The 27,553-nt window shown below is 36.1% G+C and overlaps 2 protein-coding genes across 3 annotated transcripts; one reads left to right on the top strand and one right to left on the bottom strand.

Annotated features, from left to right (window-relative positions):
• Positions 1-2,822: 2,822 nt before the first annotated feature.
• Positions 2,823-5,595, top strand: LOC145141239 (protein EARLY STARVATION 1, chloroplastic-like). 2 transcript variants are annotated; one of them, XM_079074545.1, is made up of 11 exons: positions 2,823-3,473; positions 3,666-3,757; positions 3,826-4,016; positions 4,131-4,170; positions 4,259-4,340; positions 4,412-4,489; positions 4,574-4,699; positions 4,789-4,910; positions 5,003-5,042; positions 5,120-5,197; positions 5,289-5,595. In XM_079074545.1, exons 1-11 carry the CDS (start codon positions 3,190-3,192, stop codon positions 5,452-5,454), a joined length of 1,299 nt encoding a protein of 432 aa, XP_078930671.1. In that variant the 5' UTR covers positions 2,823-3,189; the 3' UTR covers positions 5,455-5,595. The 2 variants fall into 2 exon arrangements, with proteins under 2 accessions (XP_078930671.1, XP_078930672.1); XM_079074546.1 differs by having other exon boundaries at positions 2,825-3,473; positions 5,123-5,197.
• Positions 5,596-9,303: 3,708 nt separating this feature from the next.
• On the bottom strand, positions 9,304-9,766 carry LOC145139377 (transcription activator-like protein). Its single transcript, XM_079073220.1, has one exon. The coding sequence runs from the start codon at positions 9,764-9,766 to the stop codon at positions 9,446-9,448; it is 321 nt and encodes a 106-aa protein (XP_078929346.1). The 3' UTR covers positions 9,304-9,445.
• Between the last annotated feature and the right edge of the window lie 17,787 nt (positions 9,767-27,553).

Below are 27,553 nucleotides of genomic sequence, written 5' to 3'. Positions count from 1 at the left end.
TCACCCTTGAGGCTCGGATTGCGTAGTTGCTCGATTTTGGAAGATTTGAAGTGGGTCATTCATTCCTAACTTTGAGGGGGAGAATGTTGGGGTACAAAGTTTTCCTTGAATGACTTTGTAATGTTTGACTTTTGTAAAACCCACTTGCATGTGGAGTATTAGCCTTGTGACACATGAGAGATAGAGAGTGAGAGAGAGACATGTAAACACCTCTATAAATAGTGGGTTCATACCACTTGTAGAGGTGTGCTTGAGAGATGTAAAAGTGAGTGTGTAAGTGTGTGTTATTTATGTAGTCTAGATCTAGATCCTTTTTGTAACACTATACATAATCAATACATCTCTTGAACACCCAAATCACCATGTTCATTGTGCAAACTTTAATTCCGCATGCCAAACCATGTTCTTATGTCACTACAAAGAGCGTGTTTTGGTTGAATTAGTAAAGATAGGTCTAGTCAAAGAGCGTGTTTTGGTTAGATAATTTGGCAAACAATAGGTATTAGAGCGTGTTAATATCTTTCAGTTCCAACTTAGAATAACAATCATGCATTACATCAAGTCACAATCAAGTTAAATGACAACATTGAGAACTAGTTATAGAATCATTCCAACAAATTGTTTACAAATTTGTTTAGTTTTTTGCATGTTTTCAAAAGAGATTGTTATTTACATTATAACAGATTTTGCATATACCCCCCCCCCCTTTGTGCCTAAAGTAACTTGTGCAAAAAAGTATAGACTTTTGTTCCGTGTCTTTGAGGATCCACCCTGCTTGCCTTGTGCTGCTTTTTAGTTCATTGAAGCAGTGTATTTGGAGTCCATAGTACCCCTATTATTTGTTGGGTTTGACACACCTAACATGTAGTTTGCTGAACACTCAACCCTGCTATTTAAATCTCCAACCCATTCTCTAAAAATGACTTGCCATTTTTATCAAGGCCAAAAATTCATTTCAGAGATGATTATGATGATTAAAAATGGTCCTCAGCGAATATTTGAGGACGACCGTAGAATAATTTTAGCTCTTATCAATTCTAAAGAACTACTTCTTCCCATTGTTCGAATAAACAAAACCTCTTTCAGGTTTTGTGATAGGATATCCATCCACTAACTTCGAGAGTTCGAACATTTTTTAAATGACTTTTCTTTATTACAACCTCCTTAAAGCTTTCAAAATATTCCTTTGATTCCTTCACAATTTGTACAAAAACTTCCATTGCCTTCCTGACATTTTTAGCTTGAGCGTCCATTTTCTCTTTACTAGCTTTTGTAAAAACCTGGATAACATCAATTTAGGCTTTCATCTTGTTTAACTCTTCATGCATAATTTTGGATAAGTCTTCAAACAGATTAGCAAAAGGTACCAGTTTTGCAGGAGCTGCCACCAGAGGAGACACAATGAACTTCTCAAGTTCTTCAATCTTGTTTTGTTGCTTGTTTATATTTGCTTGTTGGTGAGAGATTGTTAATTATAATGTTTTGACTTGTTCTGCAGTAAGCTCCAAGGTCTGATGTTTTATCAATTATAAACTTATTAACTTATTTCTGTAATTCAACAACACGTGATACCGATGGACTAGAAGGTATGTGGTAGTGTCTATGTTATTTTTTTTTAATGGTAACGTAGATGGTTAATTGTTAGTACACCTCAATTAGATTAACTCTCAATGCCTTGAACTTCAGGCTTACATAAGAGGGAATACCCTCTACCAACCAGACTAGTTAATATTATTTTAATTTGTAAACCATATAAATTTGTAACATTTTATTATAATAAATAAATAATTCTACATAACATTTTTTCTCCGCATATAATAATTTATACTTACATAAATTATACAATGTTGTACTTTAAAACAAATCATTTAGTACCAAAAACAACTAATTATTGAGAAATTTCATCAAATGACCAAAGAGAATGAGGTGTTTGAACATTTTGATCATTAAAATCTGAGTTTTGTAGAATGGCCAAGGGATCCGCAGAGGGGGCTCTACAGAAGCCTTTTACCTTCTGGGGATTGTGAATAGTAACGAGGAATTGAGGTGACAGGAGAAAAAGACACAAACAAAACGGTTTGTTGCATACTTCGTCAAAAGGTGCTCTGCGCATCTGTTCTCTAAGGAGCTGTTCTTCGACTAACCATGACAACAATCAGGATTTCGTTACTGTTTCTTATCAATTAACCTAGGAAACACCCTAAAAAGCATATAATTGATTCAATATAAATCAAATACCAAAGGTTTCATACAATTTCAAACAATAGTGAAATCCCAATTTCAAACATACAATTTCAAATACCGAAGGTTTCGACTAACCATGACAACAATCGGGATTTCATTACTGTTTCTTATCAATTAACCTAGGAAACATCCTAAAAAGCATATAATTGATTCAATATAAATCAAATACCGAAGGTTTCATACAATTTCAAACAGTAATGAAATCCCGATTTTTGCCATGGTTAGCCCCCTCTGAGAAAGTATGCAACAAACTTATTTTATTTTTATTTTTTTGTTTTTTCCTCTGCCACCTTAATTCATCGTTAGTATTCATATTCCTCAAAAGGTAAAAAATTTAGACCCCCTCTGCAGATCCCATGATCATTCTACAAACAAATGTTCAAACACCCATTTTCATTTGGTGTTTTGATCAAATTTCTCTTAATTATTTATACATATTAATTCGATAATACGTCATGTATGTACGAGTCAAAAGACCTCGCCACGTGTCAAAAAATCAATGGAATAATGGGATATACTATTACCATCAACGGCGGAGCCCACCTTAAACTCCGGGATTCTCAAAACATCTTAAAAACACGCCCATTCCGATCATCTCCATTCTCATACAAACGCAAAACCTCGAAATCCAGCTTTCAACTTCAACCAACAACTACAACTCTAGTCTCTAGAGCACACTCCCAAAGATTTGCTGCTCGTTTTTCCTCTTCATAAACTCCCGATTTCACCCTTGCAGCTTCGATAGCATTTTCTAGTCTAGAAATTCCCGTTTAAAATCAGACGAGCGACGCAATTCTTTCGAAAATTTAGGAGGTTATGGTTATAAGGGTTTTAAATAGAATAACTGCAAACTAGGGTTTTAATTTTATGTCTTTCTGGGCAAAATCTATTAGGTTCTTAATGACATTCTCGTGATTGCGAACAAATTCATTTCAAATTTCGATAATGGCATCAACCCCTGCTGTGCCGCCGGCATTTGGGTTGCGGCTGTGGAAGTCGGATGTGGATTTCCGCCCAACGGCGCTTCTCCGTCGGAGGGTTTTGATTCGCGGCAGCGATTGTAGAATTTTGTACTGCTGTTCCGGCAAGGTAGTGCCGATCCGGAGAATTGCTGGTGGGTCGGGTCGTAAAGGTGGGAGTAATGCTGAGGAATGGCCGATTGAGTTGAAGAAGAAGAGTCACAAAGTCCGAGTACAAGCTGCTCCTGCATTGCCCTTTGCATCATCACAGTACGTTTTTCCGATACTTTGTATTTTCAGGAGCACACTCCCTTCATTTTCTTAATACTCAATTGGGGGACACACATAGATTTATAAACGATACGGGGATTCAATTGGGGGACATACATAGATTTATCCATCAATCCTTCATCTTTGTTATCCCTGAAGTTTGAAATCTAACTTGCATTCGAATTGCTGTAGATCTCTGAATCCTTCAAGACAAGAGAAGTTCTTTCCACGCTGCACCACAAGAAATTCCGGGCCTCAATCTCGTGACACTCCACCAAAAAGAGGTAACTTCTGAAATCTGAATCCTTCAACACAAGAATTTCTTTCAATTTACTTGTTTTTGTAATTGTAGACACAGGTATTGCAAACGAGAAGGATTGGGGCATCAGTTTGAGTGAACATGTGAATGAATCTGGAACCAATGTGGATGGTAGTTCATGGTACAGAGAAAGTGGAGAAGACCTGGGTGAAAATGGATTCAGATGTAGATGGACAAAGATGGGTGGTAAAAGTGATGATGGCTCTTCAGAATGGAAAGAAACGGTATTTATTACTTATTATACGTATGAAGTATGAACTCCATTGTTTATATAACCTTGCTTATAAAGTATCACCCCAGGTGGATGCATTAATTGGATTTGTTGATGTCATTGACAGTGGTGGGAGAAAAGTGATTGGAGCGGATACAAAGAACTAGGTATAAATATAAATATATAATGCTTGTAAGAGTTAAATAATCAAAAAATATGGATATAAATATATGGCGATGTATCATGTATATGCAGGTGTTGAGAAATCCGGAAGAAATTCTCAAGGGGATTCATGGTGGGAAACATGGCGAGAAGTTCTTCACCAAGACGAATGGAGGTTAATATTGTAATTTTAAGAAATTATGCATCTTGATCTTAGTGACACAAAATTGGTTCTGTAAATTGCAGTAATTTGGCAAGGATTGAAAGAAGTGCACAAAAGCAAGCAAAATCAGGCATAGAAAATGCCGGTTGGTATGAGAATTGGTATGCACTTTTTAGTTTTTCCCCATGTATTTTTTAGGGCTATTTTCAACAATCGAGAAGGGCATTTACGTCTTTTGACATTAGGTGGGAGAAATATGATGCGAAGGGTTGGACGGAAAAAGGAGCACATAAATATGGTAGACTAAATGAACAATCATGGTGGGAGAAATGGGGAGAACATTATGATGGAAGAGGATCTGTTCTAAAATGGTATTTTTAATAGCCAATAAAGAAAAAGCAAGTAAATAGTTCAAAAAGTCTTTATCAATCTTTTTCTTTATTTTTAAATTTATTTATAGGACGGACAAATGGGCTGAAACTGAACTTGGAACGAAATGGGGAGACAAATGGGAGGAGAAATTTTTTGCGGGTATCGGCTCTCGTCAAGGAGAAACATGGCATGTATCCCCCGTTGGTGAACGTACGTCTTATTCTTATTTTTTTATTTAAAAAAAGAACTTATAAAAATTGCTTAAAATATAATTATCGACACTTTTTAATCGTATGTATCAGGTTGGTCAAGGACATGGGGGGAAGAACACTTGGGAAACGGGTAAGTTTGTCAAATAAATACAGAAACAAGGCTTTTTAAGTTTTTACAAATTTGGCATTGTTTATTTTTTTTTCTAGCAGAAAGGTGCACAAGTATGGGAAAAGCACAACGGGTGAAAGTTGGGATATTGTTGTAGATGAGGAAACTTATTACGAGTAAGTTGACAGATATTTTTTGTTTTATTAATAAAACGCGATTACATGAGTTTGAGTTATATGTTTTGAATTTTTGATTAAAATTTAAAAGGGGGGAACCACATTATGGATGGGCTGATGTTGTTGGTGATTCAAGTCAGCTGCTATCGATCCAACCACAAGAGAAACCACCGGGTCAGGGTGTGTACCCATATCTTGATTTTGGTTCTTCATCATCACCTCCTAAAGATGGCCCTTCTTCACCACCTTCACAGTGATTCAAACCTCATCTAGCCTTTTTTGTTTCATTATTTTCATTTTTTGGTGTTAGATTTCTTGGCCAATTGTATTTCTTCTTTGATAGACATATTGTTCATTCATTTGATATTGGTTGGGTAGTTTAGGTATTTTATGTTTAAGCCTCTTTGCAACATTCATGGTTTGTTAAAGTAAAGCATGGATCATGCCCACAATGATTGGTCCGGGAAAACTCTGACGATCTTACACATAACCGGACCCTTAATGGGCCTTAAATGGTTTATAATCGGGTTTTAGGCCTAAACATTCAAATAAATATACCTTGAGTTCATGGGCCTGTGCCTTGACCGGGCCTGGTTGTAAAAAGGTACAACCCGTGTTACCGCTTCTTAAGCCGGCTTTATTTAACCGGTTCTAGACAATGCCTATTTTAACCGAATTTAACTTTTTTTTAATCTTTTATAAAATATAAAAATTGAAAAAAATAGATATTTAACCAAACCCGTGATGGGGACTTCGTAGTCAATCAATTGAAAGTGGAACTTTAACCGAAATCCATTTTGAAAAATGTAACATATATAATTGGTCGGGTCTGGTCCAAAATAAGTTATTATGTTTTTGTTAATATCTTTTATACTTGAAACTTAAAAGCATCCATAACAGGAGTTGAATAAGATTTCAATAAAATAAAATTAAATATAATATAAAAAAGAAACGGTTGACTTTAATGTTTATTGAAAAATTCATGAAATATTTTAGTGTAAAATTTTCGTTTTTAAAAGATGAAAGATGGTTGAATTCTCTTGCTAACTTGACACTCTATTCAACTCTAAGGTAGTGTTTGTTTTTTGTCTGCAGATCTGCGTGACCTCTTCTGTCTGCGCCGCGCAGACCACGCGCAGACATTAGCCTTCGCAGACTGTTTGTTTTTTTGAAGACTGCAGACCTAAAAATGTCTGCGCGCCCTCTTCTTGGCGCAGATGTGGACCAGAGTCTTCTAACATCTTCAGACATCTTCTACCCTAAAAAAAACATATATATCTTTATTTTTTTTAAGTTTTTTTTAATTTATATTTTTTCCAACTTTATTAATGATAAACAATTTGAAAAAAAAATTACAAAACTTAAAAAAAACGTTCGACGATACAAACATGATATTTTTGACAAATTTATAAATAACGATTATTACAATAATAGTCGTTGAAGTTGTTTATATAAATATGAAAAAAAAATCATAATATATTCTTATATTTGTTTGCCAAATTTTGTAAAACATTATTTAATACAGTATCGTCAATTTCTCGAGAAAATATTTATTGTACATTTTTAATGGATTTAATTGAAAAAATTGAAGTTTATTTCCATCCAGTTATGTATCAAATTATTTGATCACTAATTATAATGTTTAGTTATAACTTTGCAACCAAAGTTGTTGGTTTTTATTAAATATATACATTAATTCATACCATTTTATTTTTATTTTTTATACAATAATACATAAAAGTTGATCTAGATTCGTTAATTATTTATAACAAAGTCATAAAAATATTAAAAAATCACTTTGAAATTTGGAAAAATTCAGTTTATTTAGATTTCAGTTTATTTTAGTAGCCCGCAGATGTTAAAAAAACAAACAATTTTCTTTTTTCAGACTGCAGACGTTTGATCCATCTCTTCTATTGCAGAGGTCTACAGATGTGGTCCGCAGACTGCAGACATTTTCTCTCAGAAAAAACAAACAACACCTAAATGAATTGTGGATGCTTTTATGTTATGCTCCAAACTATGAATTTCAATAAAAGAAACATGAAAATGTGTCATCACTAATCTATATTTATATAAAGAAAAAAATATGAATTCTATTGTATTTAATATATTTTTTTAACAAAAATAAAGTATAGTTTTCAGTAAAATAATTTTTGTGCGGTTTTATAGAAAGAAAACATTTTTATTAATATTTAAGCGTATAAATAATGTTTTTAAACATATTCAAATGTGTAAAGAATTTTTATTTATAAAAATAAATATTCAAATGATAAAATACATATATAATATATATTTAAATACAAACATATTTTTATATATTTAAAAAGTATTTATTAATATCTAAATTTTATATATTTAAAAAGTATTTATTAATATCTAAATATATAAAGAAAACATGTTTATTAAAACATATTGAAGGGTTGCAACGAAGTTTTCATTATTAGAGAGTCTGTGTATGTAAGTTTATGTAAGGAGGGAAGTAAATAAATTTGTTGATAATGAAAAAGTTTGTCATTACGACTCACATGAAATATGACTCAAATGAAAGAAAAGAGATAAAGATTTGGAAAAGTAGTATACTTTTTGATTTATACATATTTAGTCATGAAATTTTTTTGTCCATATTTGAAAATTTAATTTGTTTTTCTGTCCATATTCAGTCCTTACAACCGGCTACTTCATGTTAAGCCGGAAAAATGACTTAATATAATAATATATTTTTCAGTTTGTACACATTTAGTCCTTAATGTTGTTGTACATATTTAGTTATTATGACTGGTTTTTCATATTTTGCTCACAACAACATACGTGAGACAATCATTAATGATGTGTTCTCATACGTGGCTCGTCCTTCACTTATACCGGTAAACCTAATTCACGAATCGGTCAAATAATGTTGGTGGCCTAGTTTTCTTCAAGCATAAGATGTCATCGACTTCAGTTTCATATATCTCCATAGCAAACAACGAGATTCTTTGTCTTGAAAGTATAAATTCGAGTTAGAAGGAAGTAATCACAAAGAATCTCGATGTGTGCTATGCAGTTAGATGAAAGTCATGAAACCAAAGCCGATAACATCTTCTGCTTCGAGGAAACTAGGGCACTAACATTATTGACTGATTCGTGAATTAGGTTACAGATATAAGTGAATGAGGAATTATATATGAGAACACCTCAAATAATGATTGTCCTACATAGGATGTCGTGGGCAAAATATGAAGAAACCGATCATAAAGACTAAATATATACAAAAAACATTAAAGACTAAATGTATACAAACTGAAAAATATATTACTCTATTAAGTCATTTTTCCGACTTAACATGAAGTAGCCGATCATAAGAACTGAGTGACCAAATATGTACAAATTAAAAAATATATTATCCTTTTAAATTAATTATTACCTAAAAGAAAAAATATAGCTCTCCAATATGTTTTGGGATATGTTTGTATCGTATGAACATGTATAATTACAACTTTCTTCCATCGTATATCTATATTGCGGTCAGGTCAAAAAGGTCTTAACTTGGTGGTTTAGACGCTGCACATTCCTTGAAGGTCTTGAATTCGATTTCCTTCGGCATCAATTTCTTTCCTGCGAGGCTTCAATTTTCTGATCAATATAACAAACTGGCAGCCACCCAATTAATAAAACGGGAAAAAATCACTAGGTGATTTATTTATTTGTTTCTAATGAAATTTATGTAAAATAACCTGAAATCAATGAGAATCACACGTGGCCAAAAAGAATACATTTAGTATGGATTGGATTTATTGGGGATTTAACTTTGTTGAGCTATTCCCAAATCTTTTCTCGACTCAAATCACTCGGACTCAATTTTACACAAGAGTTTAGCCCAAAATGAGTTAGAACTTTACTCATCCCATGACCCATAGCATGACAAAAGATAAATCTATGCCAATAACTAAAATATCATACGTATTAAGTATCGCAGAAACAAAAATACATGAATTACAAATCAACTGGACTCAAAACTCGCGATCTATGCAACCCGAAAATCTATATGATGGAACCCAAACACGAAAAAAAATGAATAACATCAGTTTTTTTCTCCGTTCAAAAAAAAAAAACCGAAGCTCGTGCATATTATTATTTATAGTACGTAATACATAAGAGTTCTACGTTTACAGGACAAAATACATCTACAAGATAAAATAATACCGGAGATAATGTCTATATATGGATTGCATAAACAGTAATTAATTTAAAATATTTCTTGATAGACTACTGGATGTAAGATTGGCCGGTGATGTCAATATCCCTAACGCCAGAAGACGGAGGTGGTTTATGTTTAAGTACCACCGGAGTTGTATCTGAAGGTCCATCGGCGCTTTGGGTTTCACTTGCCGGTGGTTGCCTTGGATTTTTAAGTGGTGGCTTATCGTCATCTTTGCCGTACATTCCACCGCCGTATGCTTCGTGAGTGAGAGGCTCCATGGTTGAAATTATGGGGTGGCTCAGTCTATTTTCGTTGGCGTTGCGGCTGCCGGCTGCGTCATCCGCCACCACTTTTGTCTGCTCCTTATCTCGTTCGACTTTTTCCATTTTCGTGAAAATTGCGTGTTCTAATCATCATGGTATATATGAAAACAATGCGTCTTTGCGTGGCATGAAAATTTGAGTGGCACATGTTCTTGTTGACATGTGTATCTATGTAACAGGAGGCAAGTATATGACTAACCACTTTAATAAGGTAAAATTACATAAATAGTCCATGTATATTATAAATAGTAATATGAAATATGATATCTGGTTTATTATTGATTATTGAGATTATTTGTAAATCTTGAACGTTATTCGCATGATAAAAGATAATCTGAATCGCAAGTTACCAATCACAACTCCATTTTTTATTACTATATTTGGTTTATTGGGATAAATTTTGTTGGGCTAAGCCTAAATCTTTTTCTCGACTCAAATCATTCGATTACATAAGAGTTTATATTGATGTTCACAGAAAGATGAAATTATTTCTCTCATTACTGAATTTCATCGTTACAAACTGTTTATATACAAGCTCTAAACATAACTAAATCACACCTCTTATCATACGCTATATTCTTATCATACGCCTAACAGCTATAACAACTAAATGAATGAACCGACTAACTGATTAGCTATTAAAGAACACGTGTGTATAAATATATCTAATATACCCCCCTTAAGATGGACGCTGAAAAATATCTTGAAGAGCCATCTTAGATAATAAAGGAACCATCTTGGCTTTTGGTAAAGGTTTAGTGAATAAATCAGCAAGTTGATGTTGAGAACGAATATGCATGAGCTTGACTGTTTTATCCAGAACTTTATCACGAATGAAATGGCAGTCCAACTCTATATGCTTTGTTCTTTCGTGAAATTGTGGATTAGAGGCTAATTTGATAGCTGACTCATTGTCACAAAAGAGTAATGTAGGTTGTGAGGTATCAACTTGAAAAGCTTGTAACAAATGCTTGAGCCATATGATTTCACTAGTTGTGGCAGCTAAGGCACGATATTCCGCCTCAGTAGAAGAGCGTGAAACAATGGTTTGTTTCTTGGATTTCCAAGAAATCATAGAATCTCCAATGAAAATACAAAAACCAGTTATGGAACGCCTTGTGTTGGGACATCCCGCCCAATCTGAATCACTAAAAGCATGAAGCTGTAATGATTGTTTGGAGGATAAAAATAATCCTTGACCTGGATTATGTTCGAGATATCGTAGTAAATGATTAACAGCTTCCATGTGTGGCTTGGTTGGTGAATTAATATATTGACTCAACCTATGTACATCATAGGTTATATCAGGCCTTGTTATATTCAAATACATCAGCCTTCTGTATTGACTTGGATCATCTAAAGGTTGACCATCAAATTTTGAAATTTTGAGCTTAGGATCCATAGGATATTGAGTAGGTTTAGCAGCTAACATGCCCGTGTCTTGAAGTAAATCCAATGTATATTTCCTTTGGGAAACAACAATGCCTTGTTTAGACCTGGCAATTTCTAAACCAAGGAAATGTTTAAGATTACCCAAATCTTTGAGTTTAAACTCATTACTCAATCGAGTCTTGACATTATTGATTTCATCCAAAGAAGCACCGGTAAGAACTATATCGTCAACATATACTAATGCAATGTAGGTTGACCCAAATCCTTTGTAAAACAATGAGTAATCAGCTTTAGACTGCATAAACCCTTCTGCAAGAAGAAATGATGAAAACTTTGCATACCATTGTCTGGAGGATTGCTTAAGTCCATATAAAGACTTTTGCAGCTTGCATGCAAGTTTGACTTGTGACGAATAACCTTTTGGTGAAACATAACCTTGTGGTAGCTGCATATACACATCTTCAAGTAAGTCATCGTTAAGGAATGCATTATTAACATCAAGTTTCAATAGAGGCCATGAGTTTTGAGCAACTAATGCAAGAAGAAGCTTCACTGTAACTAATTTTGCAACCGGTGAAAAAGTATCAACAAAATCGACCCCTTCTTGTTGGTTAAAGCCTTTGGCAACAAGCCTTGCCTTATATTATCGTTCAATTGACCCATCTGCCCTCCTCTTGATTTTATATATCCACTTGCAGCCTAAAGCTTTTCTGTCTGGAGGTAAGGGCATAATAGACCAAGTATTGTTTAATTCCAATGCATTTAGTTCTTCTGTCATAGCATCTGTCCATTCTTTAGATAATGCAGCTTCCTTATATGATTTTGGTTCAATCTCAGCTGAAATAGCTAATGTAAAAGCCTTTTGCGTAGAAGATAATCTGGAATAGTCAACAGATTGAGAAATTGGATATCTGGCTTTGGTAGTTATTGGTTCATTTTGAACAAGGTTACAATGATAATCTTGTAAGTACGTGGGTTTAATTCTGAGTCTTTGTGGTCTAGAAGAAATAGGTGGATGTTGTAAGACTTCCTCATGATCATTAAAAAGAGAATCATCATTAGAAATTGTATTATACAATTCTGTGTCATCATCCAATTCAGGGTCAAGAACAACAGGTACAGTCTGAAAAGGAAAAGGATTATCATTGGATTTATCTGTGGTTTGAGTAAAAGGAAAGATATTTTCATGAAAAACTGAGTCACGAGACATGAATATTTGCCTTGTTTCAAGATCAAGAAACTTAAAAGCCTTCATTCCAGGTTTGTAACCTATGAAAACACATGCAGTAGCACGAGGGGAAAATTTGGTACGCCTTGAATTAAGAGTTGAAACAAATGCTAAGCATCCAAAAGATCTAAGCATATTGTAATCAGGTTGTTTATTATATAACCTTTCAAATGGAGAAATTTTACCAAGTAACTTGCATAGAGTCCTATTGATCAAAAAAGTGGCATGAAGAACACATTCTGACCAATAAATGAGAGGTAATTTGGACTGAAAATACAATGCACGAGCTACATTTAATAAATGTTGATGCTTCCTTTCTACAACAGAATTTTGTTGTGGTCTTTCCACACAAGAAAATTGGTGAAGGGTACCTTTAGCTTCAAAGAATTCAGTGAAAGCTAATTCTTTTGCATTATCAGATCTAAAACCCTTGATATTAGTCCCAAATTGAGTTTGAACCATTTGAAAGAACTTTGGAATAACAGTTTGAGCATCTGACTTTTTTTCTAACCAGATAAGTCCAAGTGAATCTTGAACAATCATCAACCAAAGTTATGAAATATCTATGCCCTTGATGGGAATTAACAACACATGGTCCCCAAATATCACAATGTACTAAATCAAAAGGATTGAGTTTTAAATTGTTTGAAGAAGGAAAGGACAACTTCTTTTGTTTTGCTAAAGGACAAATAGCACATGGGGTTTTATCAAAATCCTTATTTGATACAAGAATACTATCAAGCATCTTGAGTTTATTGACAGATGGATGGCCAAATGTTTGGTGCCATTGTTGACATGAAACTGCATTGACAGAAACCATAGAAGAATGTGGAGAATCCTCTAAAACATATAAGCCAGCTTGAACTCTACCCCTGCCAATCATCTTCTTGTCCTTCAACTGCTTGATAAAAGCAAAATCATGATAAAATTTGACAGAAATAGTTCCAGGATTGGTTATGGATGTAATGGAGATAAAATTCAATTCAAATTCTGGAACAAAGAGAACATCTCTAAGCAGAATATGTGAATTGATCTTAATATCCCCAATATAATGAACAAATATTTTAGATTGATTTGGTAATAACACCCTTGTATCTGTAATTTTCTTCATACCCACAAATAACTCTTTATCATTACAAATATGTCTTGTTGCCCCTGAATCTAAAATCCACACATTTGACTTGTAATATCCAGTAGTTAGATTGAGAATATAGTAATTACCTGTTGAGGTCTCATGAGAAGAAGAAATAGCATTTGTAGAAGCAAGCTTGCCAGATAACAAAGCTATAAGTTGTTGACATTGAGCATTGGTAAGATTGGTCACAACTTGACAATCATCCATAGGGGTATTTGTGGTATTTTGAGTGTTATGGCCTGTGGAATCTTCTTGGTTGAAAGAGATGGAGTTAACACGATTATCATTTGAAGACTGGTTGTTTCTGTATCCTGGAGGAAAGCCATGAAGACTATAGCATTTCTCTTGAATGTGACCAGTTCTTTTCCAATTAGTGCAAAAAGGAGGTTTGTTGTTGTTCTTGTAATTGGAACGGGTTTGAGACCTGTTTACAGAGTTAGAATCTCTGTTGCTATTGTTACTACGAACATTAAAAGCCATAGGAGTATTTGCTTGATTCATTCCAACATCCCTCTGTCGTTCTTCTTGAATGACAAGAGAAAAAATCTTATTAACAGAGGGCAAAGGATCCATAAGTAGAATCTGACCCCTAATTTGGGCATATGTATCATTTAAACCCATTAAGAAACTCATAGACTGCTCTTTTTCTCTAGCTCCACCACAAACACATAAGCCACATGTACAATTCGAGTTATAATTTGCCAGTTCTTCCCAATAAACTTTGAGTTTAGTGAAGTAGGTGCTTACAGAGTCCTGACCTTGAACGAGATTCATGAGATCTCTTTTAATCTGAAATATTCGTGGTCCATTGCTTTGTTGGAATCTTTCCTTGAGTTCCTTCCAGATTGCTTCAGCTGTATTGAGATAGATCACAGAAGCCGATATCTCTTTGGAAATGGAATTGAGAAGCCACGAAATAACAATGTTGTTATTTCTGATCCATAACTTCAGCTTAATAGGATCTGATTCATTTGGCTCGGGAAGACTTCCATCAACAAAATCCATTTTATTCTTACTGAGAGAGAAATTGCCATGGATCTACTCCATGAAGCATAATTGTCGCCAATAAGAACTTGTGAGACAAGAACTAATCCTGGATTGTCAGAATGATGCAAATAATATGGATCATTTGTAGAATTTTGATCCATATTATTGCTAGTTTGAGTCGGATGAACATATTCTCCAGACATGATCGAAGAAAAAAAACTGAGATTCAACTGAATGAAGATCAAAGAGTGAAGATCAATGAAATGTAAACAGGAAGATTGAAGAAAAAATCAATCGAAACAAAATATCAAATGATCTAGATTAGGGGTGAGCATCGGAACAGATTACCCGCTTTCGGAACCGGAACCGTCTTGTAACCGCCGGTTCTCATTTTTTTGGAACCGCTACCCGCCAGGTACCCGTCGGACCGATTTGTGTGTGTATATATATATATATATATATATATATATATATATATATAATGTCTCGTCTTTCATTGTGTTGAAGAATATAAACTATATAAACTCTGTTCCCAATATAGCGTCATTTTTGTGATGTGGGATAATAAGTTCAACAAAGAACAACTCATATTATCAACGCTAAGTACTCAAGCAACAACATGTTTGGCCAACTTTAAAAAACATGATATTAATATTGCCAAGTTCTTTAATCAACATAAGCACAAAAAGGTTGATGCTTTGAGACTAGGTTGTTAAACAGTGAAAACTACTATGTATGATTACAGTTTAACAAAATTATTAGCATTGTTTTTATGATAAAATATGGAAATTAAGACAAAGTGTCATCGTGAGGAAGGGAAATATTGTCCATGATAAAATCTTTTAATATTAACAATCATAGATCTTTATTTACTTAATAACGACAATTATATGTAACTAAATTCTTCTAATTTTTTTTGAAAGTGGGTATCCGGAACCGGAACTGGAACCGCCGGTTCCGGTTCCAAAAAGTTTAGAACCGCTACAACCGGTTCCGGTTCCGGTTCCAATATCTTAGGAACCGCCGGTTCCGGTTCCATCAAATTTAGCCGGGTACCCGCCTATGCTCACCCCTAATCTAGATGCGGAAAGATAAAATGATCATGAAATCAAATGAATTGGAAGAACAGAGTGTAACACAGACGAGAGCATCAGCTCTGATACCATATTGATGTTCACAGAAAGATGAAATTATTTCTCTCATTACTGAATTTCATCATTACAAACTGTTTATATACAAGCTCTAAACATAACTAAATCACACCTCTTATCATATGCTATATTCTTATCATACGCCTAACAACTATAACAACCAAATGAATGAACCGACTAACTGATTAGCTATCAAAGAACACGTGTGTATAAATATATCTAATAGTTTAGCCCAAAATGAATTAAAACTTTACTCAGCCCATAGCATGTTAAAAGATAAATCTATAGCTATAACTATATCGAAATAAAAACATCATACGTATTAAATGTGACTGAAACAAAATACAAGCATTACATAAGAGTTCTACGTTTACAGGAATCTATATACATCTACAAAATAAAATAATACCAGAAATAATGTCAATAGATTCCATAAAAAAGTAATTAATTTAAAATATTTTGACTTTTTAAGAGCTCGTCTAAAAACCATATTGCATATTCATAAACGTGCTTCTTGGTGTTCTGGAATAGAAGAAGATAAAACCTATGAGCTAAAAGTGGTTGTCGTGTCAGCGGAATCCTACACAATTCCATATGATTAAGTTGTTGATAAGTCTTCACTCTTCAAATGATCAAAAGCCAAATCATTACGGGGATCCTATTCTTTTGGAAAAATTAAAACTGCATTATTAGTTTGGAAAAGCTTATAACAAGAGTTTTATTTTTGTAATAATTAATGAACTTAATTAATTGATTAACCACCAATAATCTTGAAAGTTAATGAATTAATTAAATGAAAACCATGTGCATTGTGTTCAGATTTCAAAAATCAGAATATGGGTTTCATCCAGCTATATATAACATGCAAGTGGTTCAGATATCTGAATTGCTTATACATTTTCCAGTTCAGAGGTCAGAATATGTCCCATAGTTGCCTCTGTATATTTCTTCAACTTCTTGTAATCTTTTGTGCATTATTTTATCACCTTTTTGTTGACCCGACAAAAAATAAACATAAAAAATAAATGCTAAACTAATATTTAATATAAAGCAGTTTGGTTTCGGTTTAGTTAGGAAGGTGTGTCCACGTCTTAATCTCAAAGCATACCATGAAATTGAATACATATTTTATAATTGTTTTTGGTTAAAAAGGAAGAGGTATTCGTACATAATATTTTTTTCTCATACAAAATAATTTGTGTTTTAAAAAGTTGTACCGTATAATCATATAAAACCTAAATTGTTGTATAGTGAGAAAAATGTTATGAAATACATAGCTACAATACTTCATATTATATTTGAATACACAAAAATTGTGGAATTTAGGTATGTTACATTTGAAAGCTTATAATATTTAGTTTCTTAGAAACAAACTTGAATTATATATAAAAAAGCTTCGTTCGGAAGTATGAGCCTAAACCTTTTTTTAAACAAAATACTTTTAATCAAAAAGATACTTCAAATAGTTTTTAAGATTTTTTTAGAAGCTTGAGTCTTATAGTTTTTATGTTTTGTCATTTTATACCTTTCAAAAAATTATAGTTACATTTGCCAATGATTCTTCACACAACAAAAATACAACTATCAGATACCGGTTACCAGCTACCGATTATGTTTGTTAAATATACCATGTTGATTTGATTTTTACGAAGATTTGGTAATGTACATACATTCAATTGAAATTAGTTGTCAAATGTGTATCTATTCCTCCCCGTCAATTGAGAAACCCCCAAGTTTTAGGGATTTTCTTCCATAATTTTCCTGTTTTGTTTGCTATTAAGTTGTGGTCATTTCTTCTGTAATCAAGAAACACAACTTAGAATGTACGAAACTCTTTTTCCTGAATTTTATATGGTATTAGAGCCGGACCTAACAATTTGAACCATGATCCTTGACCACCTCATCTCTCCATTTGTCTTATATAATGTCTCTTACTTTTGAAAACTAAATCCATTCAGCTAAACACCTCTAAAACTGAATCCAATTAGCTAAACACCTCTAAAACTGCAAACCAAACTAGTATGATAACAAACTCCGACCAAGGACCAAATCGAGCATGGACAATAAATTTTAGTTTTTGGATTTCGTTGTCCTCATAAAGTTCTCAACCACATGACTATTTATTGTTTAGATAAGTTTGGTACTTATATTGTTATCATAAAAAAAATAAATAGAGGTGTGTGCACATCAATATAAATCGACAAGATCATGGTACTAAACCCGGTCCATGTTGTACTAAAATAACACTCACAATATAAGGTTTGGTTCCATGTTCGATAGATTTTACACCTTAAGTTTTTAGTTTAGGATATTTCAAAACTAGGTATGGTTCGAAACCTCAACCAAATCGGATTTTTGTTTATTTCTAATTTTTCATTTTAAAAAATATAAAGGTACGTGGCGTTCTTCTATTGGCGGAAATTAGTACATGCTATTTTTTGAGAAATTAAATATCTTCCTACTTATTCTTCCTACCATCTCCCTACCACTTTTAGATAATGACAAGTGTAATAAAAATTTATTAATTTTATTAAATATGACAAATATCATAATCTTAAATGTATAGATAGATAATAGGAAAAAAAGTAGAAGGGTATTTGATTTCTCTTTTGTTTTTCATCCCACAATTATCTTTTTTAACCCAAATCCAAAACAATAATTAATCTATTTGCAATTCGACATACCCTGTTGGAATATAAGAGTTGTAGATCGATAGATTCCAAACAGAAAAACAATATTTAATCAAGCAAAGAACACGAGAATGGATCAATGGTGTCGAATGATTAATAACTCACACCTCAGAAGAGCTCGATGAAGAACTTCGACTGTAGAGGTGTGCTAGGGTTACAATGCAAGTAATTAATGAGAACGATCAATCTAAAAGCTATACATGCATGCAATATTTATATGCTAACCCTAATGTTTATCCACGGTTGGACAGGCCCAAACCGGCTAAACTAAATGGACTTATGACCGAGCCCAAAGACGCAACACCAGACCCAACAATCTCCCCCTTTGCGTCAATTGAGGCGAGAGACTACTTCGGTTGAGTGACCTTGGTCTTCTTTACAACCTTGAACAGCCGAGGGATGATCGCAAGAAGCGTTTGTCGAAACTGAATATACCACCGAAGCATATCAGTGAACAACTTCTTATCAGCTTCACTGTTCTGATTACACCTATGTATGATCTCCAAAATGTGCTCCAAACAGGAAGTGGAAAATAGGTGTTTGTCAATCAGAGCGAACAAGCATTTTTGACCTTCGCTTCTCATGAACATAACAATGTGAAATTTGGGATCAATCTTTCCCCTAACCATTGCATTCATATCATTTGCCCTCCCCATCGACTTCATAGTGGTCTTCTTGTGAATGGCAGAAGCGATCTCCTGATCCATCTTCGCGACCTCATGAATATAACAAACGAGCATTCACTTGATGTGATCGATGATTGGCTGATACTCCTGTGGATTGGTCAGCAAAATATTATTAAGGAGTTTCCAGTCGTGAGGGTTCAAGTTCGGCAAGTCAGCCAGGGAAATCATATGGACCGAGCTATCAGAGCCTCGGGTCACTTTAAATTTAATGTTGATGAATTTCCCTGCCGAAGTGGGCTTCAACACCTTGACCGTTGTGATTTTCTGAGTGCTCCAGGTCAGGTATTGTGGCTGAGCAAACTCGAGATAATACTCGAGCAAATCCCGATCTACCTTCGGGTCTGGAGAAGGAATGCCAACCGTCGACTCAAAATAGTGAAAAATAAATGCCTTTCGGGTGATTGGCATGTCAAACCGTGAATCCTTCGAGTTCTCAAGCCCGAACGAAATAACGGGTTCAAGCCAATGAGTGCTCGGTGCATCAATAACCTCCCTGAGAAGCGATTCCATAGTCCATTCAGGAAACATGGACTTCTTCTGCTCTAGCAGCTCGTTCGCTTTCAACTCCTTCTCAAGAAGTTCCTTCTCTTTCTGAACCTTCTCCCGAATCTCTTGATCAGTAGGCTTGATTTTCTGATCAAGTTTAGAAGCATTCCTTTCAGTATTTTCTTCCATATCATCATCATCATCATCATCATCATCATCATCATCATCATCATCATCTTCTCCAATCTTCTTCTTTCTTTTGTCCCTCATACTGCCCGAAGCTTCATTACCCTTCGGCTTAGTAGTGACTTTTGGTTTTGGAGGGGGTTGAGATTGAGAAACCTTATCTCCCCCTTGTTTCGGATGGACACCAGTCGCCTGAACACCTTCAATGCGACTCAATACATCCAATGCAGGTCTTAGCTTTTCAGCCAAGTGGCGTAGGATGGAGATGGTCAGAATGGAGTCGTGAGCTTCCAGTAGATGTAAGAGAATGGAATGTACATCTCCAACTGAGCTTTTAATCACCTCTCGCTCAGATTTTAAATCTTCAATCTCTTTGGTGGCATTCTTAAGCTTGGGATTATGAATCTTAAGTTGTGAGGTTCGCTTATCCAGTTCATCCATCACCTTGTTTTCCACAGCAAGCTCGGCTTCAAGTTGAGTCAGACGAGCATCAACTGAAGTCTGAAGCTCATTGTTAGCAGCCTCAATTGCTTTACGAGCTGCTTCAAAAATTTTCTTCTCTGCCTCCAGTGAACGCGTAAGATTATCAACGGAGGCGTTCACTGTTTGAGCATTTTTCTGAGTTGCCGCTTGTAGAGAATCCAAAAAGAGTTGGGCCTCTGAAACTAGTTTTTCGACTTTTGCGGTCGCTTCCTTGCAATCTTTGGTGGAAGCTTCAACGGCAAGAGAAGCTTTCTGACATGTTGAGGTTGAAGCTTCAATGGCTTTGGCAGCATTGGAGATGGAGGCCTCATGATCTTTGACAACTGATGAGAACAGAGCTTTGAGAGCAGCCTCTGAATATGCACCAGTAGAAGACGAAGAAAGCAATTGATCAAGCTTTTCCGTGACAGCCTTGAGATGCTTTTTGGTAATCGGGGCGTCATCATCTTCATCGCTTTGTACGCGATAAGGACTGAAATAAGTGGAATCGAATTCCATGTCTTCACCACCAAGAACAGGTTCAGGTGATGGAGGTGGGGTTAAAGGAGTTGAGGTAATAGGTGGAGTAGAACCGACAGTGGATGCCCCCATATCAGATACGTTGACATGAACTGTAGGTTCGGGTGTAGGAGTGGTTGTGGTAGTTGTAGCTGTAGAGAACAGAGGGGTTGGAATGGGGATGGATGAAGCGGTTGTAGATGTGATAGGTGGAGGACAAGGAGCGATAGTAATATGAACCGAAAGTGGAGGCGAGGTTCGGTTGCTATCATTAGTGGGTGAGGGAGGAGGCAAATTACCTCTAGATGGACTATCGGTTTCAGTAGCTTCGTCATCAGTGGACTCAGGATCTGGCTGGCCATCAGAAGGAACATACTCAGGGTCACTTGTAGAAGGAGAAGGAGACTTCGGTCGGCGAGCTTACTTTTTGACCTTTCGTTTCTTTGAAGCAGTAGGCATAGCTTGCTCTGCCTTGTGTTTCTTAGGGGTTGAAACCTTGGAGGATTGACCCATTTTGTCTCCTTTGGTATCATCCTTCTTCCCTCGTTTTGTTGGCTTGTCCGCAGCATCCAATGAACCCTGCATCTCGGGAGTGAGTTGGCGTGGACCTGAAGGAGTCAACTTCCTGTAATCAGCCATTATTTTACTTTCATTGGAGACACATCGGTACATCGATTCTGGAATTGACCCGTTAAAGACAAACTTGGAAGGATCTGAGACAAGAATCCTCGTCGTATGAAATGTACCAATGGAAGACATGAGGGAATCCGCCATTGTAGGAACAGTGAACTTTTCCATCGCCCAACGAGTGACGATAGTCCAAAATCGTGCACAAGAAATTTCAGTGAATCTTGAAGAAGAGCTTATACTCTGAACGAGTTGAGCCCATATGATCGATCCATAGTCCAAATTGATCCCATGATATAGACCATATAGAATGGTCAGGAAAGCCCTGCTCGTACTGTCTGAACCAGCAACCCTCTCTGATAAGCCCTTGGAGAGGAGCGTTACGAGTCCGTTCCAATGAGGAGGAAGAGAAGACTTCTTGAACTTGGTAATTGTTATGAGAATCTCTGTGTACCCCATATCATAGAGCATCGAGAACAGTTGAGTGTTGGTGATGGAATATGGGTTGACCAATGATTCAGCAGCAGGAAGGCGTAGCAAGGAAGAAAACCTAGCTTTTGAAATTGAGGATTTTTGATTGACGATGTCGAAGAATATGCGCTCCTTGGATTTATCATAAACAACAGAGGAGTAGACAGCAAAGAGCATTGACATTGGAACACATTCCACCTGTGTGAGAGCAATCACCAGTGGCGAATACTTGAGACATTCGACCACATGTAGCATATACGAATCATAGAGAAAGGGGTTGAGTTCGATGACCAGATTCTGATTAGGTTTGATGGTCAGAAGAGTAGACTGAGCGGATTAATCGAAAACTGATGAAGATTCAGCCATTGTTGCAGGTGAGAAGAAGATGAACAGTGGAGAATCGTCGATGTGTTCTTGAGAGAGAGAGAAAGTTTGGTAAAGGAGTCCAAGAGGTTTGAGAAAATCTTTTATACCATCTCTTAGGAGAGAGAAAAATTCGTTTGTGATGATGACTGGATCTCTGAAACGTCGCCTGAAAAAGCGCGATGTGACAGCTTGGTATCCCTAGAAATACGTTAGCAGGCGTGGGTATGTGAACCGTTTCAATTCACGCGCCTTTTTCGACCTTAGCTCCTTTTCAAATTTCGAACCGTTTCAACTTCATGTTGACTCACCCTTATGTGATTTTTATTATTAAAATAAATCAGCTTTCGCGTTGTGGAAATTAGCTGTCTCTTCTTCACAATAAAGGAAATCGCCATATCTGTTAGAACCGAAAGCACAAATCTGAAAATTTCCATTAGAACTGCTAACAGGAATTTGGAAAATCATAAAGACCTTCGTGCAAGAGTGTGCCGATTAAAAAGAAATAAAGCAAGATATTTGTGGGATTTAAGTGATGGCTATTTAGACATGAAACTGATGATCCCGGGCACAAATCTCTTCCTTCAAAGTCAAGAGAGACTAAGAAGTGTCTGTGTAGTTTCCCGTAAAATACGATCAAATGTTTGTAGAGAAACATTGAAAGGCATCTTTTTCAACTTATAGGCTTTATAGGGTAGCTTACCTTCAACTGAACCTTGATACTTGAAATAAGACCAAAAGTAGGGTGAAGTACTTGTGAAACTGATGTGGTTTGTTAAACAAGTAGGTTTGAAAATATATATTAGGTGACTAGAAATTAGTAAGAAATCTCAAAAAAAAAAAAACTGGATCTTATGGGAAGAAACGTCCTGGTGTTAGACAGTTTCATAAAGAACACGCAAAAAGAAAAAGAGATTTTGTGAGGTAACAAGTAATAGCTTGAACATTAGAGTGTTCACCGTCAATGCATTCAAGGTGTTGGATTTTGGGTTTCACTTAGCTCCTGGTAGACGAACCAAGATCATCAACACATAAATTGTGTAACCATAAACCTCAGTGGTAATGTCTGAGAGTCTCAAGGGTTATGAATGTGAAGCGAAACAGGATGGAGAAAAGTGAGGTGGTTAAGGAACCGAAAGTACCTCTGCTATATTAGAAGGACAAATCAGAAAACTCTTAACTCACTATGAGAAGAGTTAGGTAGCTCGTGACTGGAGGGATTTTAACAGCCTGATTGGGAAGAAACGATTGGTTGTTATCGAATAAGTAATGCTTCACTCAGCGTCATGGAGGCTTCGGTCCACATGCAGCAGCGTGCTTCTAGGGACACTTAACTAGTGCAAAGAGAAGAAGATTATACCTGCCCCATCATCATCGTGTTTCGCATCTGTGAACTTGATATTAGACAATTGATGTTTAGAATAGAAACATTAGATAAAAACAAAAAGAAACATAGAAATATTTTTGAATTTATGGTTTTTCTGAAAAATAATAAAAACAGAAAAGAAAATATTTTTGGATTTTTGGATTTTCTGAAAAATAATAAAAACATAAAAAGAAAATATTTTTGGATTTTTGGATTTTCTGAAAAATATTAAAAACAGAAAAGAAATTGAATGTAAACACTCGAAAGAATAAGAAAGCTTTACAAGATTATACAACCGAAACCATTCCTTAGAAAAGATGAAGCAAAATAGACCGAGCGTTCGGTTTATTTCGGTTCCCAAAAAAAATTCAAGAGCCGAAATAGACCGAGTGTTCGGTTCATTTCGGTTCCCAAAAATTTAAGAGCCGAAATAGACCGAGCGTTCGGTTTATTTCGGTTCCCAAAAGTTTAAGAACCGAAATAGATCGAGCATGCGCTCTATTTCGCTTATTCAATTTTAGTGAGTAGAAGTAGGTTTCGGTGCTGACTCAGCTTCCATCATTCCCAAGCCTTGGAGTATCTTGTTAAAGCTTGCTTCTGGTAAGGCCTTAGTGAAGATGTCAGCCAGTTGATCCGAGGACCGAACGAAGTGAATTTCAACATTTCCATCTTCAACGTGGTACTTGATGAAGTGATATCTCAGTGCGATATGCTTTGTCTTGGAGTCTTGCATTGGATTGTGACATATTGGTATTGCACTTTTACTCACAGTATAGAGGGATTTTCTTCATGCTCAAGCCATAATCTCTAAGTTGGCTTTGTATCCATATGACCTGTGATGTACAGGATGCTGCAGCGATGTACTCCGCTTCGGCTGTTGACAGAGACACGCACGTCTGTTTCTTTGATTGCCAGCTGACAAGTTTGCCATCTAGGAACTGGCATCCGCCGGTTGTGCTCTTTCGGTCCAATCCACATCCACCAAGATCAACATCAGAGAAGGCTTGAACGAAGAATCCAGATTTTGCAGGATACCAAAGACCGAGAGACGAGGTTCGCTTTAAATACCGGAAGATATTTTTCACTGCAATCATGTGAGGTTCTCTTGGATTAGCTTGAAACATGGCACAATAACAGACAGAAAACATTATGTCTGGCCTACTAGCCGTTAGATACATTAGTGACCCTATCATTTAACAATAAAGAGTCATATCAACAGCCGGTTTCTCAAGAGATGAAGTCAACTTCGTGTCAAATGCCATTGGAACCTTTACTTTGGAATCACCCGTCATGCCGAACTTCGTTAATAGAGTCTTCGTGTATGCTTCCTGATTAATGAAGATGCCCTCTGGTCCCTGTCTTATATTCAATCCAAGGAAAAAGTTAATCGGACCCATTGCGCTCATTTCAAATTTAGTCTCCATCAACTTCCTAAATTCAGTTGTTAAGCTAGGATTCGTGGAGCCGAAGATGATGTCATCGACATAAATCTGAACTATCATTAAGTGTTCGCCTTATTTCTTGCGAAAGAAGGTTGGGTCAACCGAACCTTGCTTGAATTTTGACATTTTGAGAAAACGAGTAAAAGTTTCATACCAGGCTCTCGTGGCTTGCTTCAATCCATAGATTGCTTTATCCAGAATGTAGCAGTGATTAGGATACTTCTCGTTAACAAATCCGGGTGGTTGTTCAACATAAACCGTTTCTCCTAGTTCTCCATTTAAGAAAGCGCATTTTACGTCCATTTGGAAAACTTCGAAGTTTTTATGTGCAGCATATGCCAAAAAGATTCTTACAGATTCCAACCTTGCTACTGGAGCGAAGGTCTCTTCATAGTCTATCCCTTCTTCTTGGCAATATCCTTTCACCACCAGCCTTGCTTTGTTGCGAATAACATTTCCCTCTTTATCTAACTTATTTCTAAATACCCACTTTAAGCCGACTACAGATGCATCCTTTGGTGTGGGAATCAGTCTCCAAACCCGATTTCGTTCAAACTCATGGAGTTCGTCTTGCATAGCTTGCACCCAATCAGAGTGATCAAGAGCAACATTTACCGTCTTCGGTTCTACTTTAGAGACAAACGAATTAAACATGTAGAATTCTACTTGAGAGAATAAAGCAGTTTGCTTCGCTTTCATTTGTGAGCGTGTGAGAACACCCTCAGATGATTCACCAATAATTTGTGTTTTAAGATGATCCTTTGTCCATTTTATGAGAGGAGGGTAATTGGGATCATAGGCAGGATCCAACTCAGCATTGACTTCTTCTTCCATTTCTGACATATCGCCTTCGTCATTTGCATTTGCATTCTCCCCTCAAATGGCGAGCCGAATCCTATGTCAGATTCAGTGCTCTCCCTCTCAGATGGATCTTCATGGATTGGGGCCTTTGAAGGATTCTCCCCCTGGAAAGGCATGTCGTGTGGTTTTGGAGTAGACGAACCCTCTCCCTGGATTATTGAGGTTTCTCTTGGAGGGTCATCAGTAGCTGGATGATCACTTGCTACAGTAGGTTCGCTTTGTGTCTGCTTCTCGGTTGGTTGGTGAGCTTCGCTTTCCATGTCTTTAGCAGCTTCATCAATGATTATCTTCAAGTTATCGATTTTGTTATCTTCTGCTTTCGCTTTTGAGTTGATCGCCTTTTCTGGTTCATCAAAAAGTAGCATGTACTCATCAAACAGGTTAGCAATAGGAACCGAGACCTGACCAGTTTCTGGAAAGATTTCCTCCGTTGGATTTTCAGTTGTTTGCATTTTCTTCACGTAATTGTCGTCAAAAGTAACGTAATAGGTTTCTTCAATCTTCTTTGAGCGTTTATTTAGAACCCTATATGCTTTTGAAGTAAGTGAATAACCGAGAAAGATTCCTTCGTCTGCCTTAACATCAAACTTGTTTCGGTTCTCTTTGGAGTTGAAAATGAAGCATCTTGAACCGAACACGTGGAAAAACTTCACATTTGGCTTTTGACCATTCAAGATTTCATACGGAGTGATGGCGAATCTCTTGTTCAGGAAGGATCGGTTCTGAGTGTATCATGCAGCAGCAATTGCATCAGCCCAAAAGTATAGTGGAAGAGAAGCGAAGCTCAGCATGGTTCGGGCCGCTTCACATAAAGAATGGTTTCGCCTTTCAACGATCCCATTCTGCTGTAGAGTATAGGGAGCAGAGAAGTTGTGAGTTACTCCTTTTTCAGCCAGAAAATCTTCGAAATCTTTATTCTTGAACTCAAGACCATTATCGCTTCTTATATTTCGTACCACCTTTCGCAGCTGGACTTCCACTTGTTTGATAAAAACCTTCAGCTTGGGTGTCGCCTCTGATTTATGTTTAAGAAAGAAAACCCAGCTGAAGCGAGAAAAATCATCTACAATTACTAGCATAAACTTACTACCACCGAAGCTCTCGATAGCCGAAGGACCACATAAGTCGATGTGCAGTAGTTCGAGGGGTTCGATGATCTTTGTATTGATGCGAGTAGGGTGACTCTTTCGGCTTTACTTGCCCATTTCGCATGTTGCACACAGATGTTCCTTGTCAAATTTGAGAACAGGAAGTCCACGCACGTGATCACCAAGCACCAGCTTATTAATATCTTTGAAGTTCAGATGGGATAGCCTTCTGTGCCACAACCAACTTTCATCTGAGTTCGCCTTTGATAGCAAACATATTGCTGGTTTTCCTTTTATCGGGTTGAGATTTAGAGGAAACATCTCCCCTTTTTGCTCAGATTTTAACAGAATTTTCTTCGTTTGTTTTTCAATTATTTCAGAGCCCTCATCGTTAAACGAGACTTTCAAACCTGTTCCTGCCACTAGTTGAGAAACGCTGATGAGGTTATGCTGCAATCCTTCCACGTAGGCTACCCTTCGTATTGAGAATTATCCGTTGGTGATCATCCCATACCCTTTGATCGTGCCGTAAGAGTTGTTTCCGTATTTCACACATCCACCATCCTTAAGGGACCGAAACTCCCTAAGTTCTTCCCTTCTTCCTTCCATGTGACGAGAGCAGCCACTATCAATATACCATTCTTCGTCAAACTGCTCGTCACTGATTACCTGCAGAAATTAAATAGATTTAGGAACCCAAAGTCACTTGG

The sequence above is a fragment of the Lactuca virosa genome, chromosome 9 (genome assembly GCF_052849685.1).
Source record: "Lactuca virosa cultivar CGN04683 chromosome 9, Lactuca_virosa_CGN04683_v6, whole genome shotgun sequence".
NCBI classification, from domain to species: Eukaryota; Viridiplantae; Streptophyta; class Magnoliopsida; order Asterales; family Asteraceae; genus Lactuca; species Lactuca virosa.
The sequence above is the reverse complement of the archived record's forward strand: the minus strand, read 5'-3'. Positions and strand labels throughout refer to the sequence as shown.

What these genes read in the sequence shown, in the direction of transcription:
- LOC145141239 (XM_079074545.1), top strand. Translation starts at nt 3,190, where the DNA reads ATGGCATCAACCCCTGCTGTGCCGCCGGCATTTGGGTTGCGGCTGTGG. An exon ending in CTTCAGAATGGAAAGAAACG is followed by an intron (nt 4,017 to 4,130) that starts GTATTTATTACT and finishes TGTCATTGACAG; the next exon opens with TGGTGGGAGAAAAGTGATTG. An exon ending in CTTCACCAAGACGAATGGAG is followed by an intron (nt 4,341 to 4,411) that starts GTTAATATTGTA and finishes TGTAAATTGCAG; the next exon opens with TAATTTGGCAAGGATTGAAA.
- LOC145139377 (XM_079073220.1), bottom strand. Translation starts at nt 9,766, where the DNA reads ATGGAAAAAGTCGAACGAGATAAGGAGCAGACAAAAGTGGTGGCGGAT.